The sequence below is a fragment of the Clytia hemisphaerica genome, unplaced genomic scaffold (genome assembly GCF_902728285.1).
Source record: "Clytia hemisphaerica strain Z4C2 unplaced genomic scaffold, Clytia hemisphaerica genome assembly, whole genome shotgun sequence".
Classification (NCBI taxonomy): domain Eukaryota; kingdom Metazoa; phylum Cnidaria; class Hydrozoa; order Leptothecata; family Clytiidae; genus Clytia; species Clytia hemisphaerica.
The window spans coordinates 645,543-665,122 of record NW_027103744.1 but is presented as its reverse complement, the minus strand read 5'-3'; the positions used below and the strand labels follow the sequence as shown (position 1 = coordinate 665,122).

The window sequence follows — 19,580 nt, the reverse complement described above, 5'->3', positions numbered from 1 at the left end:
TCGTCACAAAAAGTCTACGGAAAGGACACGGTATTGCGAATCATACCCGGTGAAATGACACGCTTTCCCGTTAACGCTCTCATTTACTTTTTATTTACTTCATTTTTGACTACACATTTTTTTTATAAGAGCAAACTATATAAGAACATAAGGCTTCGAGGCCCAAAAGTTTAAAAACATTCTAAGAATATTCTAAGGCTTTGGAGACTTAAAAACATGCATTTTCTTAAGAAATTACATCAAAATGCTCAAAAAATGCTGAAAATAAGAACATTTTAAGAACATTTTTAGGCTTCAAATCCAAAAAACTAAGAACATCCGAAGGCTTCGAAATTTTTTGACGTTCTTATAAAAAAAAACGTGTAGTTTCATCCTTTCGTCAAGTTTTTCAACTCTTTTAATATTTATCACTGGTTAGACCGACCCCAGACCAACTCATCTAGACACGACAGGTCACACTTCGAACCTTATTAATCGTACCTGCTGGTCTTTTGATATAAAAACCTATCATTTGTCGTTACCTCGGAGAACTTGTTTCATTGTTTTCCTGAATAAATTATCTTCAGCGACTAGGCTAGGTTTCTACTACTTAGCTTACGATCTTGTGTCTAACTGAAACATAATTTCTTATTTTTCTTCTAATTTAAACGGAGAATCTTGACCCAGAATAAGTAGAATGTCATCTCAAGCACAATATCCAAAACTAATCAATCATCTAAACGTATTTTCCTTGTTAGATATTGACCAACGATAATGATCAAACCGTGTGAACGAAAATCGAAAAATGAAGCAGATTTCGTTTCTCTGTAATTAGCTTCATTATAATCATCATTACCTAACTATCAATTTACTGAAAATTACTTTCGGCATTCGTCGTTCAATTCAGATTGAAACACTATTCATCAGAGTCAGGAAATCCTTTACGTTTCAATCCATAATGAACTACTTAAAGATATACTGTATAAGGTGATGGTTTTTGGAAATAATCAGAAAAATACACCATGCTTTCTCTCCATATCTTGAGCCTGTGTGTTTTGTCTGTGTGTCTTGTCTGTGCCAGCTGTGATTCTGCGGATATTTTGCTGCCAAATCTTTCTAATATGTTTAATATAACAAAAAAAACATTTCGGGGGTTTCGCACAGCGTATTGAAATTTCGAAATTTTTACTGCCGTAGTACGAGACGAGCGATAAATTAAGTGTCGATAGTACAGATCTGCTTTTCGTATTGTTCTGAATAACAGTAAAACTTCTTGCTCCTTTGAAAGCGTGCGATCAAATTATCTGGCACCCAAATTCGGAAGGATTGTCGAATCTAACTTCAAAATTTTCAGTGTTTATAGATAGAGCTGTTAAATCCCACTGGGGATATTTTCATATCAAGCCAATTACCATTACACTCCGATAGGAAAAAGCCATCTTCGATTGTATCAGATAAACACGAGTGCATTGGAACTGGAAGGTGTTGACGCGAGCGTTCAATGAAAATTGAGAAACTGTTGAAACATTTTATTGAGCGAAAATGCAAATAGTGATAACATGAAATTGATGAAAGGTTGTATATCAAGTGACATCCCTATGACATTATACTTGTATAAGTTTGACGTACAACCCAAACGCAAGTTTTTCTTTTGACCTAGTTAACGAAAGTGCGAGAGCTGCTGTATCTAAATCTGCTAAGACGAAATTTCATGGAGTTCTCTGCTACCAAGTGTAAATTGCAAGAAATACCTTTGCCATAAGGTCTGCTGGTTAATCGTATAGCCAAAAAAATTCTTGTTATTAAAGGTTATTTATTTATGTGTTAGTCACAGTCAGGTTAGTCACAGGAAAGACAAAATACCTATAAATTTAATCCCCATTAAAAAAATACAATAAACTCTCATCCCCAAATGATATGATCCCAACCAAAAATGACACTCAAAGTTTTGAAAATCCCTATTAGGTTTTTGCGAGGTGTACACAATAGAATTTGAAATCCTCGCCCAATAAATATAAGATATTTTCATTCTTTTCCAACCTGCAGCTTATTAATCTTATCTTCACCACTGACCACTGACTGTAACAGGGTCCTCATAGAGGTAAGGCTTTGACTTCTTATTGTGCAGTTTTCTCTCTTGCAACTCTACTCTTAATAGTAACTCCCACGATTTGACTTTCTTAGTCATTATTCAATGACATACGACATTGTGGTATAAGAAAATTTGAGTGGAAGTATTCAGATTGTCTACTGTTTAAGTGGTCCTATGTAGTCTCGTTTATTCATTTACCCTTCTCATTAATTTTGGTATTACAGTTTTATTCGAAATACATAGAATCAAAGATTTTAGTATTATACACGTTTTTGTTATAAGAACAAACTATATAAGAATATAAGGCTTCGCTGGCCAAAATGTTAAGAAGAAGTGAAGAACATTTTAAGGCTTATGGACTCAAAAACAACCTATTTCTTAGGAAAATGGTCAAAAATATTCACAAAATGGTCAAAATACGAACATGTTAAGAACATTTTTAGGCTTAAAACTAAAAAAGTTAAGAACATCCGAAGGCTTCAAAAATTTTGGATGTTCTTATAAAAAGAAAACGTGTAGTTTCATTCAAATCTAAGGCCCTCAAAATACATAGCATTAAAGTGTTAATTTTCTTGTATGATGATAAATCTTTACACTTTGACGTCATGAGATTTTAACCCTCATTTGCAAATGATCACGCTTCAAGCTTAGCATGGCTTTTCGTTTGATTAATTTCCAATCCGTTACAATGATTTCCTGCTCAAGATGGAGAAAGATTTTCGTGCAATTTGACTCGTGCAACTTTTTTGACAAAAAGAGTTGTCAACAATTTTACGAGGTGTCAAGATCTTAAGCCCTTCTTTATGTAAGATTTGATCTGCTCGTTTACTACCCAGCCCTTAAAATCGCCAGTCATTGGATCTACACCCCTGTCTGACAGCCCCGGTGTCAAAATCAAAATTTTCTGAAATTGCCCTCCCACTTTTCCCGAATTTTTGTCGACCCACTACGCTACTGGGATAATGATTATATTGTTTCAAACTCAAAGAATGCTGGGAATGGTTTTGGATTGCAATTCTATATATGAGGCCCCCCAGCGCGCCCCCAGCGGACCCTAAATTCACGCATTCACGCAAAAAATTTTCGCAATTCACGCATTCACGCAAGTTTTTCTCGAAATTCACGCAAACCCAATTTTTTGGGAAATCGGGGAAATTTCCGAAAAATCGGGGAAATTGTCAAACATTTCTACACATTTGGGTGAAAAGCCAGTTTGCAGAGTCTGAATTATCAGAGAAGTCGTTTGTTTTTGTTAAGTAGTCGAGAGTGGGGCAGACGTTAGACATTGCAATCTACTATAAATGGTAGAATGCCCTCGTATACGAGGCGCCCCAGCGGAACCAAAATGGCAAGGCTGCTACACTCGAGATTTTTTGACCGGATCTGGTCATGCACTTGAGAAAAACTTAACTCAGTAGTGATTTTTTCCTGTACACCTGACTATAAGCACATTAGCTTAAAGCGCTACGTAAGTTTTTAACTTTAATCACATGCCATCACGCAAAATAATTTATTCTTCTAACATGTCACTGTCGTTTAGAACTCGGTTTAGAAAAAGTGAAACTTCTCCAGTTAAGGTAACGCGATAGTAAGTGAAAAGATATGCGCCGCAGGCGAACTTTTGTACAAAAAATATCTTAATCATTATCAAAAATAGGTCAAACAAACTCCAGGGTGACACCATAATGCTTAGCTAAGGGGTAAGGAGGCGCAACCATGGTTTGCGCAGAGAGGAAATTTTTTGCATTTCTGTCACCTCGCGGTTGGCTAAAAATGCTATCTTTAACACCATTGAAAAAGAATGTAGTCTAAATTCGTTAAAAGGCAAGGTACGATCGCTTGATAGTTTGCAAAATGAGGTAAAAGGATGAACATTTGTTGCGAGCGAAGCTAGCAAACAAAAATTTTAAAAAGAATAGTTTTAATCAGGGCTCGCGTCTTGATTTCCTAACGTGGAGGGGCCGAAAACATAGTGAGTAAGGGAGGCGCAACCATGGTTTGCGCCGACAGGGGAAAATTTCTATCTTCACACTCTGATGTGCTTAAATACGACTCCATTTCAGACTGATTTTGCCAAGAAATGAGGTTCTCAAAAGTCTGCATCATGGGTATTAAATATTTCTTTGAATCAAAAATTTGTGGTGAGGCCTGACTAAACTATACATGTTTTTTTTATAAGCAAGTGTCTGCCCCTACATCAGGCTCGCATTATGCTTAGCATTCTATTGTTCTGAAACAATAGAGCCATTGTTTAGTGACCAAAAACTGAGCCTGCATATGCTTATAAACGTTATGTTTATAAAAGAAAAATATGTACTTGCACTCGACTTTTGGCGAGTGCTGCACTCAAAATCTCGAACAAACGTGCCACATTCTGCAAACTGGGTGAAAAGGGAAATTCCCCGAGTTCACGTAAAAAACAGGGCAGATTCATGCATTCACGCAATATAAAATTGATTTTCACGTTCACGCAAGTTTTTTAATTCACGCATTCACGCAATTCTTTTTCAATTTTCACGCATTCACGCAACCAAAAAAGCCCATTCACGCATTCACGCAAACCGCTGGGGGGACCCCATATATTGAAGTTCGATATGAGGATGAAATAAAAGTCAATATCCAGTATTGTAGGATATTTTCCCCACCAGCGACGAAATTTTGACCTCATTACCCAGTTGGTTTGGAGCCAACATGGTCTGTGACACAGAGTGGTGTTCTACACCTTTTTCATGAGAACAAACTATGTAAAAGAAATATTAAGAACAAGCTATGAAAATTTTAAGGCCTAATGGACTCTAAAATTCTCGATTTTTTAAGAAATTGCACAAAAAAATTTAAAACCATTTTAGGAATAATTTTAGGCTTTTAAAACTAAAACGTTTTTCAAAGGCTTTCAAAAATTGGGATGTTTCTTATGAAAACACTTGTATATTCTCATACAGCAAAGAGTTTTTTCTAACTGAAAGTGATGCATCTAAAAATCCCTCCATTGCAATCCCTCCATGATTGCTGTAATATGAGTCACCACTAAGTTAGGTAATTTTTACAAGCTTTACAAGGCGTCGGAAATGAGAAGAGACAACTTAGACAAATTTGTTTATATTTCTTGACGGAAGTGGTGATTTGTCTACCTTAAGCCAAACTCAAGCTCAAAATTGTTTAGAATTTGTGATTGGTTGACTTAGAAACGTGTTATCATCTTTTTTTTTTCGGATGAGTCAGAAAAGTCTATGTGTACAGTGTAGCCCATCTGGCACAAAACGTTGTTACAACGTTCATCTAACGTTATATGGACGTTGTGGACGTTGTGAACATTAGATTAACGTTAAAACAACGTTGCGTGCCAGCTGGGAAGCTGAAGTGTTTTTTATCCGTAGCTTCTAGCTGTCTATGCAAACCCAATATACTCCAATGGGCTCGTTTTGAGGGAACGTTTTGAGTCGATTTCTCTTTTATCTGACAAACGCACGCACGTCAGAAAAATTTACAAAATTTACAAAAATGCGGGCCCTAAAAATGAATTTTTTTTTCACGATTTTTTTCGTCTAGCCGCTATTCCACTAGCGAGCACCTCACTAAAAACCGGGATTTTTTATCTCGTTTCTTAGTGAGTTCCACTTTGGCGATTTTCGAAAAATAGAAGCCTTTCAAGTGCTTTGACGCAAATTCGATTATTTTGCTACTGCAGGAGCTTCGAAAGTTAAAAGTGACGTCAAAAAATCGAATGTTTAGAGCCCGAAAACCCGGGCTCAAAACATTCGAAAAAGTCGCAAAGTGGAATAGACGTTAATTGCGTAAAAAAAACGCGGGTGAAGTCTAGTATAGGCTACTATTCCACCATATTTAGTCTCTGGAATGTTTCAGCTTTGAAAATTTCGTGAAAATTAGCACTTTTTAAGAAGAAGTCGCTGCAGTGTCAATCTTTCACAAATTTAAAAACTCACTTTTCCCTTGGAAAAAATTGACGTTTTTTGTTTTTTTGGGACCCTTGGGGCATAAGATACCTGTTGACCACGAAAATTCCAAGTTCTTGGGAACTTTTGTTTGGATACATTAGATAAAATCGAAAGCATCCAACGAGGACCTTTTTTTAAATATCTGTTTCCCAGACATAGCCTTCCTGGAAAATTTGATCTGTTGGCCGAATATTTCAAAAATCTTATTCCTAGAAATGAAGATCTGTTTCTCCGCAAACCCTAAATTTTTAATCTCAAAGTATCTTTCCTAGAAAATTTGATCTGTTTCCACAATTTACAGAATTAAAATTTTGATCGGTTTTCCCGAATAGGATATCTGTTCCCCTCTCCTGGAAATTTTCATCTGTTTCCCTTTCTTTTTGTTATTGATATCTGTTTCCCCATAAAGTTCAATCTGTTTCCAATGCAATATCATCTTTTTTGGAAACAGATATCTGTTTCCCAATTTATTATTCATCTCTTAGAAATATTGATCTGTTTCTCTCTGATGACGTCATCAGCTGGAGCGGGGAAACAGATAGCTTTAAGGAAAAGGTCTCTCCTAGAAAATCGGATCTGTTTCCCGATTTTCAAAAAAAGCTGTCTCCTGGAAAAGGGAAACAGATATTTCGGGGAAATGGGCTCGTTGGCTGCTTCTGTAAAATAACATCTCCATATCGTTTGATGTTGATAGATTTTCATATTGACCTTTTTTTTAACATGAAAATGCATACGAGCTTATCGTGTTGGTTAGTCCCTGAATTAACGTTTCAATGATGTTTGCAAATAAATGCTTTTCATTAGATTCACATTATGATAAGAAGATGACCGCTTCTTTCCGTTTTACTTTTGAAGTGGTAAGTCAGTTTTATCACAATCATATCCTATTGCAGCTTTGCAGCTTGATCAGTAGTCAAAATATAAGGCAAACTATTCTCTCTTTTGGAAATAAAAGACGAAGGAAAACATACACACATTACAAATTACATCTATGTGTACATGGTTAAGTTCTTTGCTAAATTTACAATATTTTTGTACCTTCGACGGTCTGTTTTGGATATATTCTCTCTTGCCTATGACCCGCTCCCTACATATCGTAAAAAAGTCAGTAAGGAAGCATTCACATTTTTTTCTTCCCTACAATCATGGACGAAAATTGTGAGACAAGAGTAAAATATAAGCTTCAAACCCCAGTGGCAATGTTGAAGGGTATTGGAGAATTCGGTGGGAAGGCCGTTCGCACTAAACATTGCCACTGGGGGGAAGGGGCCATTCTGCTGTTTCTACAGCATTTTCCAGTGTTTTTCTCAAACGTTAAAGTTCATTGTACTCCAAGAATGCCTTCCGCGTCATACATAGAATTTGAGTGGCATGGCATAATCTCAGCTCCAAAAATGCCTCGATCACACTTGAATTTGAGTGACATGACGTAATCGTAATCCTTCTTCAAATCTTTGACGACATTTGTATTAGTCATGCACTTGCCTATTTGTCGACGTACCAGAAATATTAATCATATTTGCGATTTCACAATATTTTGTTGACTCTTAATCTTTTTGGTACTTTTGCAATGTTGTTCTTTTCTGCTTCGTAAATGACGGTGATGGGGCGATGATGATGACTGGCTTTTCTCTTTCGGAGAATACCCAGTCTTGTTTTGAGCGGTCCAGGAGTCATTTGGTTAGAACAGTCTACGCTATTGTTTATGCTGGCTTATGCTCTCTCCCTCCCCCGCCCCACGGTGTATTGTGCAATACCTAGCATCGATAAGTGTTTTTGAGATTCTTCCTACCCAATCCCTCTCACATTGCATCGGTACGGTATGACGAAGGTACATTCACTTGTCAAATGAATCAGAACACCGAGATTGAATCGATTGTACCTTGTCTCTATTAGCAAGTAAAATTGGTGCAAGTAGAGAAGTTAATTGTCACTGGCAGGAAGGGGTGAACCTTTAGCTGTTGAAATTCAGTGCGATCTCACATGGTGAAGATTAACATGCCATATTTCTTTGCAGCGTTCATGAAAAACTCCCTGACCTCTCACTCTGACCCTTACAATAAAATCTTGCTAAAACAAGACCTTCATACACAGATTTCTTTGCTGCAAGCGAAAAGAAAGGTTAGTAGAAGCAAGTTTAAACGATATCTCAAAGCTCCAAAAGCGCACCACTTTAATTCTCAACTCGACGTTTAGGGTATCTTTACAATCGCGCCGTAAGATTGATTCTAGATAATAAAAATGCTTAACAATTGTCATATGCGAACATTCGAGAGATTCGTATTATCGAAAGAAGCAAGTTAAAGATAAAAAGGAAGTTCGATCCTTTTTGTATCGTGAATAGTAAGGTCAAAATCATATATTGACGCTGTGCCGACGAATCGAGATTCTATTCAGCGCGCAATCAACGAAGACAAAAGTAACCATGACGACCATCCAAGATCTTGGATGAGGTTCAAAGTTGATATTTTTATTCCCGTCGTTGAAAACACAATTTACAAAAAGTCATCAATGCTTTGTAAAAAGAGTCAGTGATAGAGAATCATAACATAGGTCGTGTTCAGACCAAGGTTTAAAGCAATTAGGTCTACATGTTTCTTTTATATTCCTTTTGTATTTAACGGCACGCTTCTCATTAGTTAAACCAAAGTTTAAAAAGGAATCACCCTCTGGTTTAAAAAAAAAGTTTTTACGATTTCGTTACAGTTTTCTGAATAGACGAAATCAGAATTTGCGAGTGAAAAGCATGCTCCTTTTGTAAATGAAGAAAAAAGAACGTGACATTTATGACTTAGAGACGCTCGGAGCATCTCTAGCAGTAATGGCTTCAACGAACACGAATTAGTGTTTTGCAGAGGGATTCCCTGAAATCTTTTTTGTTTCAAAGTATCTCAAGAGAGAAGATGACATGATTTCAAGTTAGGAAAGGAGATTCCTCGTGATCGCCAATCGATGATGACAAAAGAAAAGTGATTATAATTGAATTCTCATATCAACAAAGTACTACTTAAACCTTAAACTTAAACTTTCAGGTCTGAACACGACCATAAAGTCTGTCTATTATTTCGATTCAATTAAAGTGACATTATCATAATTAAAAGTTTAGTAATTACTGTTATACATTTGGGGATCATATAAAAGATTTCTTTCGAAATAAACTCATTTCAATTAAACTTGGAGGTTTCTCTGATATATTTTTTGAAAACTTAGGTCGTGTTCAGACCAAGGTTTAAAGCAATTAGGTCTACATGTTTCTTTTATATTGCTTTTGTATTTAACGGCACGCTTCTCATTAGTTAAACCAAAGTTTAAAAAGGAATCACCCTCTGGTTTAAAAAAAAAGTTTTTACGAATTCGTTACAGTTTTCTGAATAGACGAAATCAGAATTTGCGAGTGAAAAGCATGCTCCTTTTGTAAATGAAGAAAAAAGAACGTGAAATTTATGACTTAGAGACGCTCGGAGCATCTCTAGCAGTAATGGCTTCAACGAACACGAATTAGTGTTTTGCAGAGGGATTCCCTGAAATCTTTTTTGTTTCAAAGTATCTCAAGAGAGAAGATGACATGATTTCAAGTTAGGAAAGGAGATTCCTCGAGATCGCCAATCGATGATGGCAAAAGAAAAGTGATTATAATTGAATTCCCATATCAACAAAGTACTACTTAAACCTTAAACTTAAACTTTCAGGTCTGAACACGACCTTAACCTCTGATACTCAGGGTATCCTTTTTGTGATATCATTCACGGCGAACTTAGCTTTAACCATGGAGGTATAAAGAAACAGGAGAAGTATGCTATTGTAACCAAGCTCGCCCTACGATTAAAAAAGTTACGATGTATGCATGCTCATAATCTCATATATCGTGCATTTTTAATGAGCTCTTTTATCCATAGGTGAAATCCTATTGGCTCATTTAAGCTTTAGAAATTAGATGAGACGAGATTCATTGTTTCTGACATCAGTGTAAGAAAATATTTGGATTAAAAAAAGGCCTGTAAACTTGGCAATCCTTCATCAAATGATAAGATTTTTCGATCAATGTTTTCCTTAAGGTGAACTCTATTGCTTGATACTTTCCTCCAAAATTCTCCAGCGACTTTATGTCTACAGATTGAGTCTGAAATCGTGTGTGCTTATAAAGAACTTTTCATTTTCTGGCTTGAGAAAATATCTTTTCAAAACAAAATTGAACGGATAGCGAAATGGAACATAAACTTGCTTCGTGGACGAATTTTTATCTAATTTTCGTATATTAAAAGGCGAGAATCTTCAATACTGATTATTAGAATGTTCATAGCAAACTTGAGTTCTACTTCTTATTTCATCGGGCGAGCTTAGAATTTCTTTTGATACATTTTATAAAAGAAATCAAAAGACTTTAACGACCAATTACCGACACATTCAACTCCTGTTTTTCTTTATACCTCTATGCTTTAACATTTGTGTGAATAGAGCTTTTTAGTAAACGACTTTCCAAAAAAGCTCGCGAGTACTTGGTCTTGAAGGCTTTAATGAGGTCAAGAAATTATATCTAGGTTCCTTGGCCAAATTGGTCCAGCAGCATCATGACCACTCGGTTATTTCCAGGTAGGCTTAGGTCTCCTTTTTTCTGCGATACCAATACCTTCAGAGATTCTCTGTTGGTTGACTGCAGCTCCTTTCCGGAAAATAAAAGTTTATAACTATTCGAAGATTTCCCGTAGACATGCAGCAAAAGTGTCTCTATTTTTGAGTGATAAAGTTGTAAATTGGAGTATTCTCTGGCGTCAATCAGTAACGTAAATTAAGCCTGGGATACACGGGGACGGGGTTAGGTTTGCCCTATGCTATAATGATGTAAATTCTGCTGTATGTGAAGATCACAGTGGTTTCTCAACAATTTCTCAGCACCCACTAGTGCTAAAGTAGAAGGTTATACGCCGTTGCAATGATTTTCTTTCAGTTGGGAATCCTAGCAGCGTGGGCAGCCACCGATCCACCCATCATTCGTGAGCGGTCGCCTAAATAACGCTAGGTGATCGAGTAGTCCCGAGTTTATGTATTTGCACTTTTAAGGACGGTAGAATGACTGAAGCGATATGGAAAAACCCGCAATTCCGCCCCGCAAAATCGAGGACGGTAAAAGTTCTTATTTACTGTCTTCCTCAGATGGTCAGGATCTACTCAAATTAGAACCTTACCGTCTCCGTCGCTGAAAAACACACATACATAAACTCGCTAGTATATTTGGACTAGACTAGAAGAACATCACAGAGTGATCAGACGTCAAGTTGTGCGGAACAGAACAGTAGCAGCTCGTCACGGAAAATTCTAGTTGGGTCTGAAATATTGCCAAATTTCAAATTTACACAATTTCAATTGCGCAAGAAAGAAACGAACGAGGCCTGAAAATTTCGATTTTAAAAATTACGCCTATGAGATCGGACCCTTAAGGCGTGCAGAGAAAATTTATCCAAATTTGAGTGAAATTCAAATTATTTTGGCAAAAAAAAATCGATCTGTGTACGGTGCATTTTCTGGAAAATTTTTATCCATTTTATAATAAGGCAAAAAATGATCCTATTTTCGTGAGTTTTGGACCGCTTTTTTAATGGTTTTCTTTACCTCCTTTCAGAAACTTTCGAGTGTGCATGAAAAAGAGACCCTTCTGATGATGGCTCGGATATACACGGCACGCCTGTCAGCACGCCCGTCAGCGCGCCCGTCACACATTTTGCCCTAAGTACGCCCCCCCCTCCGGGCTCAAACTCGAATCTTTGTCGTGTAAACAGTCTCTAAATATTTGCTAGCGTCAGCAGCTTTTGCAATAAAGGTTTCACTTTCACTTTAGGTAGGAGGTAGATGTAGGAGGAAAGTCAAGTCAAAATCACCCACTCTGCTCACAAAGGAAATGAAGACGATCCATCCATATGAAGTCAGGTTATGTATTAATTGAAAATCTTAAAACACTTTAACACACAGCAAATTTTTCGGATTCAAAAAATATTCAATTTTGGTTTGTGAACAAAAATTTATGATATGATTGGTGTTTTCGTGATACAATTTTTTCTTTTATCCGAAACAACAATAAAACGGATATCCGTTAAAATTTCATGGCTCTGCTCCTTCCTAATCATTCTGATTCCGATTTTGAGGGATCTTACGCGGGCTATGGGGAGATTGATCTAAAATCTAACATTTCACAAATCTACTTTCACCAGAAGTCAACACCGTCTAGCAAAGGGATGTCAACATTAGACTAATTGCGTGGATAATGGGTTTTAGACCTTTTGTTATCAATAAACAGATGGATAGACAGTTTTAGGTTTTTCAAATCCCCCATTTGGATTAAACTAATACAGTTATAGTGCAGTCTAAATGTGCCAAAAGTCATAAACATTGTGCACAAGGGCGTAAAAGCATGAAACTTTGCACAATGGTACCGTAGAGTCGTTTAATCTCGACATACGTCTTGCAATCTCGACACCGGATCTGTAAAATAATCAAAACAAACCTTGAATGAAATTCTTGGTATCATTCTTATCGAACAAGTTCATCCATCAAACTAGAAGTTCAGTAAACATTGCAATCCTTTCAATTAAAAAGAAAGCCAAATTATAAGCAGTTTTACACAACACACGAAACGCATGCAAACTTCCTCGTAACTTTCTCGTGTCCATCATTAAAATTTTACAACTTTATTACGCTTCAAGTCACGTGATAAAAATAATTCGCGCGCTTAGCCTGGTTTCCCCTTCCTTATATATAAAAACACACGCTCTTGGCGCTAACAGGTCGCACGCCGGGATGGCCAGTATGGCGGTCACATTAAATTCAAAAGGAAACCGGGTTCTTTTTATTATTTTCGGTTCACGGTAAAAATGTCTACTAAAAAATTCCTCGCGTGTTGTGTTGTTTTGATTTAGACATCTTCGTTGAAAGCATGCTAATTAGTTTTTAGCGATTACTACATCGTTAAAGTTTTCTTTTCAAATATAAGTATAAGTAATAACACTTCACATTTCTCATATTATATTAACAATCTGTGACGTGATAGAGAGAGAGTACATTTTAGTGATTGATTGATAACTTTGGTATGTATTTGTTTATATTTAATTTTTTATTTCGAAGACCAGCCTACAGCTATGTCGAGATTGCAAGACGTATGTCGAGATTAAACGACTCTACGGTAGTTTAGGGGTCAAAAATGGATTTAAATCTCAGACCCAAAAAATTGGCACCTGTTTGTGTATTTTACAGACCAGAATAGGTTTCCAAGCTAAAATGAAAATCTTTTTCTCCAAAGTATGTCATGTTACATACCGTTGGAAAGCATGTTTCATGCCCGTTCAGAAAAACATTACAACCCATATCTGAAAATGAAGCCAATAAGAGTTTTTGGGGAAGGTTGTTTAAAAAATGACCGAAAATGACGTAATTGCTGATGTCAGCAAAAATTCCAGGACCACCCAACCGTGTTTATTTTTGTGAAATTCAATAGAGTACCTCTCAGGTACTAAATACTATTGGTTAGATCAGCTGCAAGCTTATTTTACAATAGTTTTTTTGAGTATTGATAGGTTGACAAATTTTGCCTTAGTAATGCTCAACCATGGGCATGCCCGGTGCAAACCCTTTAGCCTAAGGCTTTCGACCGGTCATGAAAAGGCCATATTCTATGTCAAGTGAGGTTAACTCTCAAGCAAAGCTATCCATTTGGTCATTGAAAGATCCTCTATTGAATTTCACAAAAATAAACGTGTCTATGTGGTCCTGGAATTTTTGCTGACGTCAGCAATTATGTCATTTTCGGTTATTTTTCAAACAACCTTCCCCAATAACTTTTATTGGCTTCATTTTCAGATATGGGTTGTAATGTTTTTCTGAACGGGTATGAAAAATGCTTTCCCAACGGTATGTAACATGACATATTTTGGAGAAAATAATTTTCATTTTAGTCTGGAAACCTATTCTGGTCTGTAAAATACACAAACAGGTGTCAATTTTCTGGGTCTGAGATTTAAATCCATTTTTGACCCCTAAACTACCATTGTGCAAAGTTTCATGCTTTTACGCCCTTGTGCACAATATTTGCACAACTAGACCGTACTATTACTAACTTCTTTTAAGGTAAAAAGGGACCCCTACCCCCTGATCAAGCTGTAAAGGGGGGAATGGGTCTATGATGGTTTATGCCATCAAGAATTGTAAAAAAGAGAGAAATCTCACTTACAATGGAAGCTCCCTTAAAGTGTCCCAGCGTCTTAAAATATACTTCAAAAGGAGACATCCACCCCTTTTGTCATTCTTTTTCTATCATTCATGCAGGAATATGCCCTATTCCCATCCCTCCCTGACTCATTTCTGGCTAAATCCTAAGGTCACAGCTCAAATTCACATGTTTTTGTGTGCAAAGAAAAGAAGAACTTTAGTGAATCAAACAAAGGTGTAAGAATTTTTGGCAATTAGAAAGGTGGGAGAGATGGTCAGAGAGAGAGTCTTATAAAAAAGGTTGTCTTTTTGTTGACAGCCCCTTAGTTTTGTTATTAAGTTCACAGTTTCTGTACGCCAATAGTTATCACACAAATTTGAATCAATTTTCACACAGGTACTAATTCTCAAATAATATGTCAATAACCAAATATCAAGGATGTTTGTTAGGAGCCTTGATAGGTGATTGCATGGGGGCACCTTTTGAAATGAGCTATTTTGGTCGAAATGGAATAAAAAGAGAAATCATATTGAATAAGCTGTCAAAGACCCTTGAGAAGAAAGAAAGCACTTTTGGATATACAGGTTATCTTAAAAGTTGTTGTTTTTCCTTATTTTCTAGGTTTTTGTATATATATACCAAGTTGTATGGATTTTTTTTATAACCAATTTTCAATGAAATTGCTTTTTTCTTGTTAGTATATTTACCAAATCTTTTAAAATCTCTTGACTAAAATGTTTGTAATTCACTACTAAGCAGAATATACTAATAAGTTCTTATTGTTGTTTTGATTTCTAGATGATAGTGCAATGACAAAATCTGTTGCTCATTCACTCCTCAAAAACAATGGGTTCAGTCGTACAGATATGGCAAGAAGATTTAGAGACGACTACATCAAAGAGCCATTTCGTGGATATGGTGGAGGTGTGGTTAGTATTTTTCAACAATGGAATACAAAAGAAATAACAGATGACAATGTTTATTTACCTTCTAAGCATCAGTTCGATGGCTCAGGCTCATTTGGAAATGGAGCAGCAATGAGGGTTGCACCAATACCTTTATTTGCAAAATCACCAGATCAATGTATTGAGGTACTAAACGAATATGAAAGTTAATTACACCAGCCAGTACTAACAGAGAGAAGAGATTAGGTTCAAATTTGGTTTGTTAAAAATGTCTGTTGGTGCGTGACTTCACACTTCACACAACCCAAGTAATTTCTTATCCAATCTCATTTCATGCACCTTTTGATAAGGGTTGATAGAATTGTTATTGGCCTAGAACGCCAAGAGGGTTTCGAATACCAATTTTCTTTAGATACCAATTTTTTTTTTCAATATTTAAAACTTTTTTTCATTGTCAGAAATCTAAAAGCCACGCCATAGCTATAGGCCTTTGTCTGTACACAGACCCAGTATCTACAGCTAATTTTAAAATTCATTGCCGTAGAGGGTCTGTTGTCATTGTCTTTTCTCATTTGAGATTTTTCAAACCGACTGCTGTGATGGAGTGTTGGTGAGAAAGGGGAGGTGATAAGAGAAGTGTTGCTATTTATGAATCATACTTCCATCGCAGAGGTCTCAGTACGGGAATTTTTTTTATCAAACAGACAATGTGCACAGAGTGTACTACAAAGTGATAAACGTGAGATACACTCTGGTACAGAGTACATAAGCCTATGCACAGTACATAAACATCAGAAGAAACAATAAACATCTCTCATTTCCAAAGAAGAGTATTCTTTCTTCAGATACAGGAATTTGTTGATAATTTGGTATCAATCCTTCTTTTTGTTTCACTGTCTATTTAGATTGCACAACGGGCAGCACAGTTAACACATTATAACAAACATGGTATCAACGGAGCTATTCTTCAAGCACTTGCCATTTTCCACGCTCTCCAATCAAAAAAGGATAACTTCAAAGTTGATGAATTTCTTACATACCTGAAAAAGCAAATGAAGACTATTGAAAAAGCTTCAAAAGTAAAAATAGGACATCACAAAAATGAGTAAGTCAAATTTTTTGAATAATTTTATTGGTGATATTCCTGTTAATCTTCATTTTCTACTCTGGAGTAGAAAAATCAGGAGCCTTCTGCCTGAGCTGAGGATATTAACAATTTTTGTTTTCTATATAGGCTGTCAAAAACATTATGATGGTTTAATAAAAGATGGGCTATCAAAAATGGGTCATTTGACAGTCAAAAGGGATCATGGGTAATCAGGACCACCACGCCCTCATAAACGGCTTCCTGCTGGTCTAAAAATTCCTCATTGTCCATACACCCCTACCTCATAGCCCTGGTGGATCTTTTTCCCACGGTGGGGATGAAAATTGTTAGGGAAATCCCAATGGGGAAATTCTATTGTTTCAGGGTCAAAAAATCCTGGTTGGGATGGATTTGGAGTGCAATTTCAAATGGGGATAAAAACAATAGGGCTGAAATTTTGGGGTTTTTCTCCCAGCGGGGACAAAATTTTGGCCAAATCTGGCAGTGGGTTGGGGGTGTCCCAGTCCCATCCAGTCTGTGACATGGTTCATTTCAATCATGAAACCAATAGTATGAACTTTTTATTAACTTCATAGAAATGAAAATATAGAAGAATATGCCAAGTCAGAAAACTTTTCATACTGCAGTCAACTTGAAGTTATTGAAAAACTTATCTCAAATGAAAACACTGATTTAAAAACTGTTATAGAACAAATTGGACATGATATTTCAGCCATGACAGCTGTACCTGCTGCAATAATATCGTTTTTGAAAAATATTGACAATGGTTTTGAAGAGGTTTTATATTACGCAATATCACTTGGAGGTGATACTGATACTATTGCCAGTATGGCGTGTGCAATCGCTGGAGCTTTTTATGGTGCACAAGATATTCCCAAACTATGGATTGAAAAATGTGAAGATTCAGATATTTTAGTTGACATGGGTGAGAAATTGTACCAAGTACATTCTTAATTGCGATAATTGATTATGAAAATGTTTCATAACCCATTAAAATCCATAAGTATGCACGTTTATTAAATATCACTTTTATCTTAAAGTTATATTCCCATTATGATTGAAAAAATTGAATTCAAAATAGTTCTTTTTTCTAATCCTTGAAAAAACAACTTCATAAGGTGTCCATGTGGGGTTGAAAATGTTGGCACCTGCGGCGGGTATTTTACCACCAACAACGACAGTTACTCTGAAGGCCAAAACTCGATTCCCAAGTCAATAAACGGCCAGTGCCTAGAGTGCTTGGAATTTTTATTGTTGATAAAAAATTATATTTTTAAATTAAATTGATACTACTATTTAATTGGGTTCTTTATGAATTTACTAAATATAGAAAATATTTATGATATTCTGAGGGTAAGGAAATTATGCCTATAGAATCACACAGTTTTCATACATTTTAGATTTTGTACCATAAATAGATTGTATTATTTTGGAAAGTCATCACAAAATAGTTTTGTATTTTTATTACTTTTATCACGAGTAAAATCAATACATTTTGTTTATAATTTTCTTCCTTATGCTATTAAAATGAGAAGTTCTTAAGTAAGAAAGTCTTGCAACCACACTCTGAGGCGACCCAAAGGCTCTTCGTTCGATGACTTTCGGTAACCGAAAGTAGGAAGGTCAGCGGCGGATCTGAGGGGGTTCAAATGGTTCAGCTGAACCACCCCAACCCTTTTAGTAATAGTAAATAAAAAATACAAAGACCCTTTCTTCAAGTGAAATCTAGTTTTCTGATCGGAGCTGATTTTTCTTCTTGGTCATATCTCGATATTATTTTACCAGGGGTTGTATGCATGTGGCGTGCGATTCCGTGGTGCGCGCGACAAAATTAGCTTTTTCCGCGCTAAAAAATCTTTAGGTTATCGGCGTAGCTAGCTTTCCCGCGCTGTAAAAACTCTTTGTTATGATTTTTTTTTTGCGGGATTACATATCTAGCTGCTTCTATGCTAGGAAATCTTTAATTTTGAACCTGGTTCAGAAAATGCATCCAGTGAAATGGCAAATTTGAGGTGGTTCAAGGAAATTTCTCGAAAATACGAGACCGAACCTAACCGACCGTTTTGAGCGTAAAAGATTTTCCTACAAAAATAACATTCAGTCGCATGTCGTCGCCGGCAAAATATTGAAATGATTTGAAGGGTAGCCATTCGTACGGCAAACGACCTCACTTCTTTGCAAGCGTTCAATGCAGTGTTTTAAAGAAAGGAATTGAAGTCCTGAAAAGTGTTAATAATCAGGCAATTACTTATCTTTTTGAGGACATTTTTGGTTCAATTTAATCAGTAAATTTGAGAGAATCACACAACAATATCAATCAATGTATGATGATTTTGACAAAGGCTCTGTGTGATGGAATTTTCATCTGCTTTTGTTTGATGTGGTGAAGAGTGACAAAAGAAAAAGAAAAGACGACTTTCATTCTGAGGAAACATTTTTGTTTTGGTTTATCTTTAGAGGAGAAGCATTCATACCAACAAAAACAAAACTTAAATAAATTTTGCTTGATAAATGAAGTTTGGAATTTTTTATGGGAAAGGACTTAATTGTGCAGAATTGTGAATATTTGGTGGAAGTTCATCGTGTCTTGAATATAATCACGAGATTTACGTTTGGCTCTTCTCCCCTCATCGGACATCGGGAATATCACGGGGAAAAAATCTACCTAGCTATGTATGGATCACGTGATTTGCGATTGGCTACGTTTCAAGAGAGTCTTCTCCCATCATTGGACATTGATGAATTTCACATGGCTACGTTTCGAGAGATTCTTCTCCCATCATTGGACATTGATAAATTTCACATGGAAAAAAAGCTAGCTAGCTTTATTTTTGAAAACTATTATAGAAAAACAAAACAAAATTTGTTTTATAACAGAGACTGGAAGAAAGGTTTGGTTAGGGGACAACATTTTAGCAATTTGATTGAATTTGGTTGAAGAATGAAATTTCTTCAAGATAATATGATGCGAGGAAATATTTTGGGTTTCGTCATGTCATAATATGGTACTTTTATACAAAAAGAGACATTGGTGACCTCTGAAAAGATTACCCTCTTGTGCTTAATTGTAGGTGGTAATTTTGCAATTTTTTGGTAAAAATCACCCAATTAGCATTTTGTAATGACCTCCAATTTATGAAATTTTCCTGATAAAGTGCCAAAACCTTCATTTTCCTTGTTTTTTTTTGGGAAAATCCCCCCAAAATCAGTTAATAATGACCCCCCATTTTATGAATTTTCTCTGAGAGTACTGTACTGCCCCTGCATCTTCCACCCCCCCTACAAGTAAGCATAAAAGAGTACAATTGAATGCAGAATTTATGAAATGATATATAACAACAATCTC

The 19,580-nt window shown here is 36.1% G+C and overlaps 1 protein-coding gene across 1 annotated transcript; it reads left to right on the top strand.

Annotated features, from left to right (window-relative positions):
- The first annotated feature begins 14,350 nt into the window (after positions 1 to 14,350).
- On the top strand, positions 14,351 to 17,736 carry LOC136805310 (ADP-ribosylhydrolase ARH3-like). The gene is made up of 4 exons (XM_067061896.1): positions 14,351 to 14,805; positions 15,020 to 15,312; positions 16,032 to 16,231; positions 16,810 to 17,736. Exons 1-4 carry the CDS (start codon positions 14,637 to 14,639, stop codon positions 17,186 to 17,188), a joined length of 1,041 nt encoding a protein of 346 aa, XP_066917997.1. The 5' UTR covers positions 14,351 to 14,636; the 3' UTR covers positions 17,189 to 17,736.
- Positions 17,737 to 19,580: the final 1,844 nt, after the last annotated feature.

What these genes read in the sequence shown, in the direction of transcription:
- LOC136805310 (XM_067061896.1), top strand. Translation starts at nt 14,637, where the DNA reads ATGTCAATAACCAAATATCAAGGATGTTTGTTAGGAGCCTTGATAGGT. An exon ending in AAGCACTTTTGGATATACAG is followed by an intron (nt 14,806 to 15,019) that starts GTTATCTTAAAA and finishes TTTGATTTCTAG; the next exon opens with ATGATAGTGCAATGACAAAA. An exon ending in ATAGGACATCACAAAAATGA is followed by an intron (nt 16,232 to 16,809) that starts GTAAGTCAAATT and finishes TTAACTTCATAG; the next exon opens with AAATGAAAATATAGAAGAAT.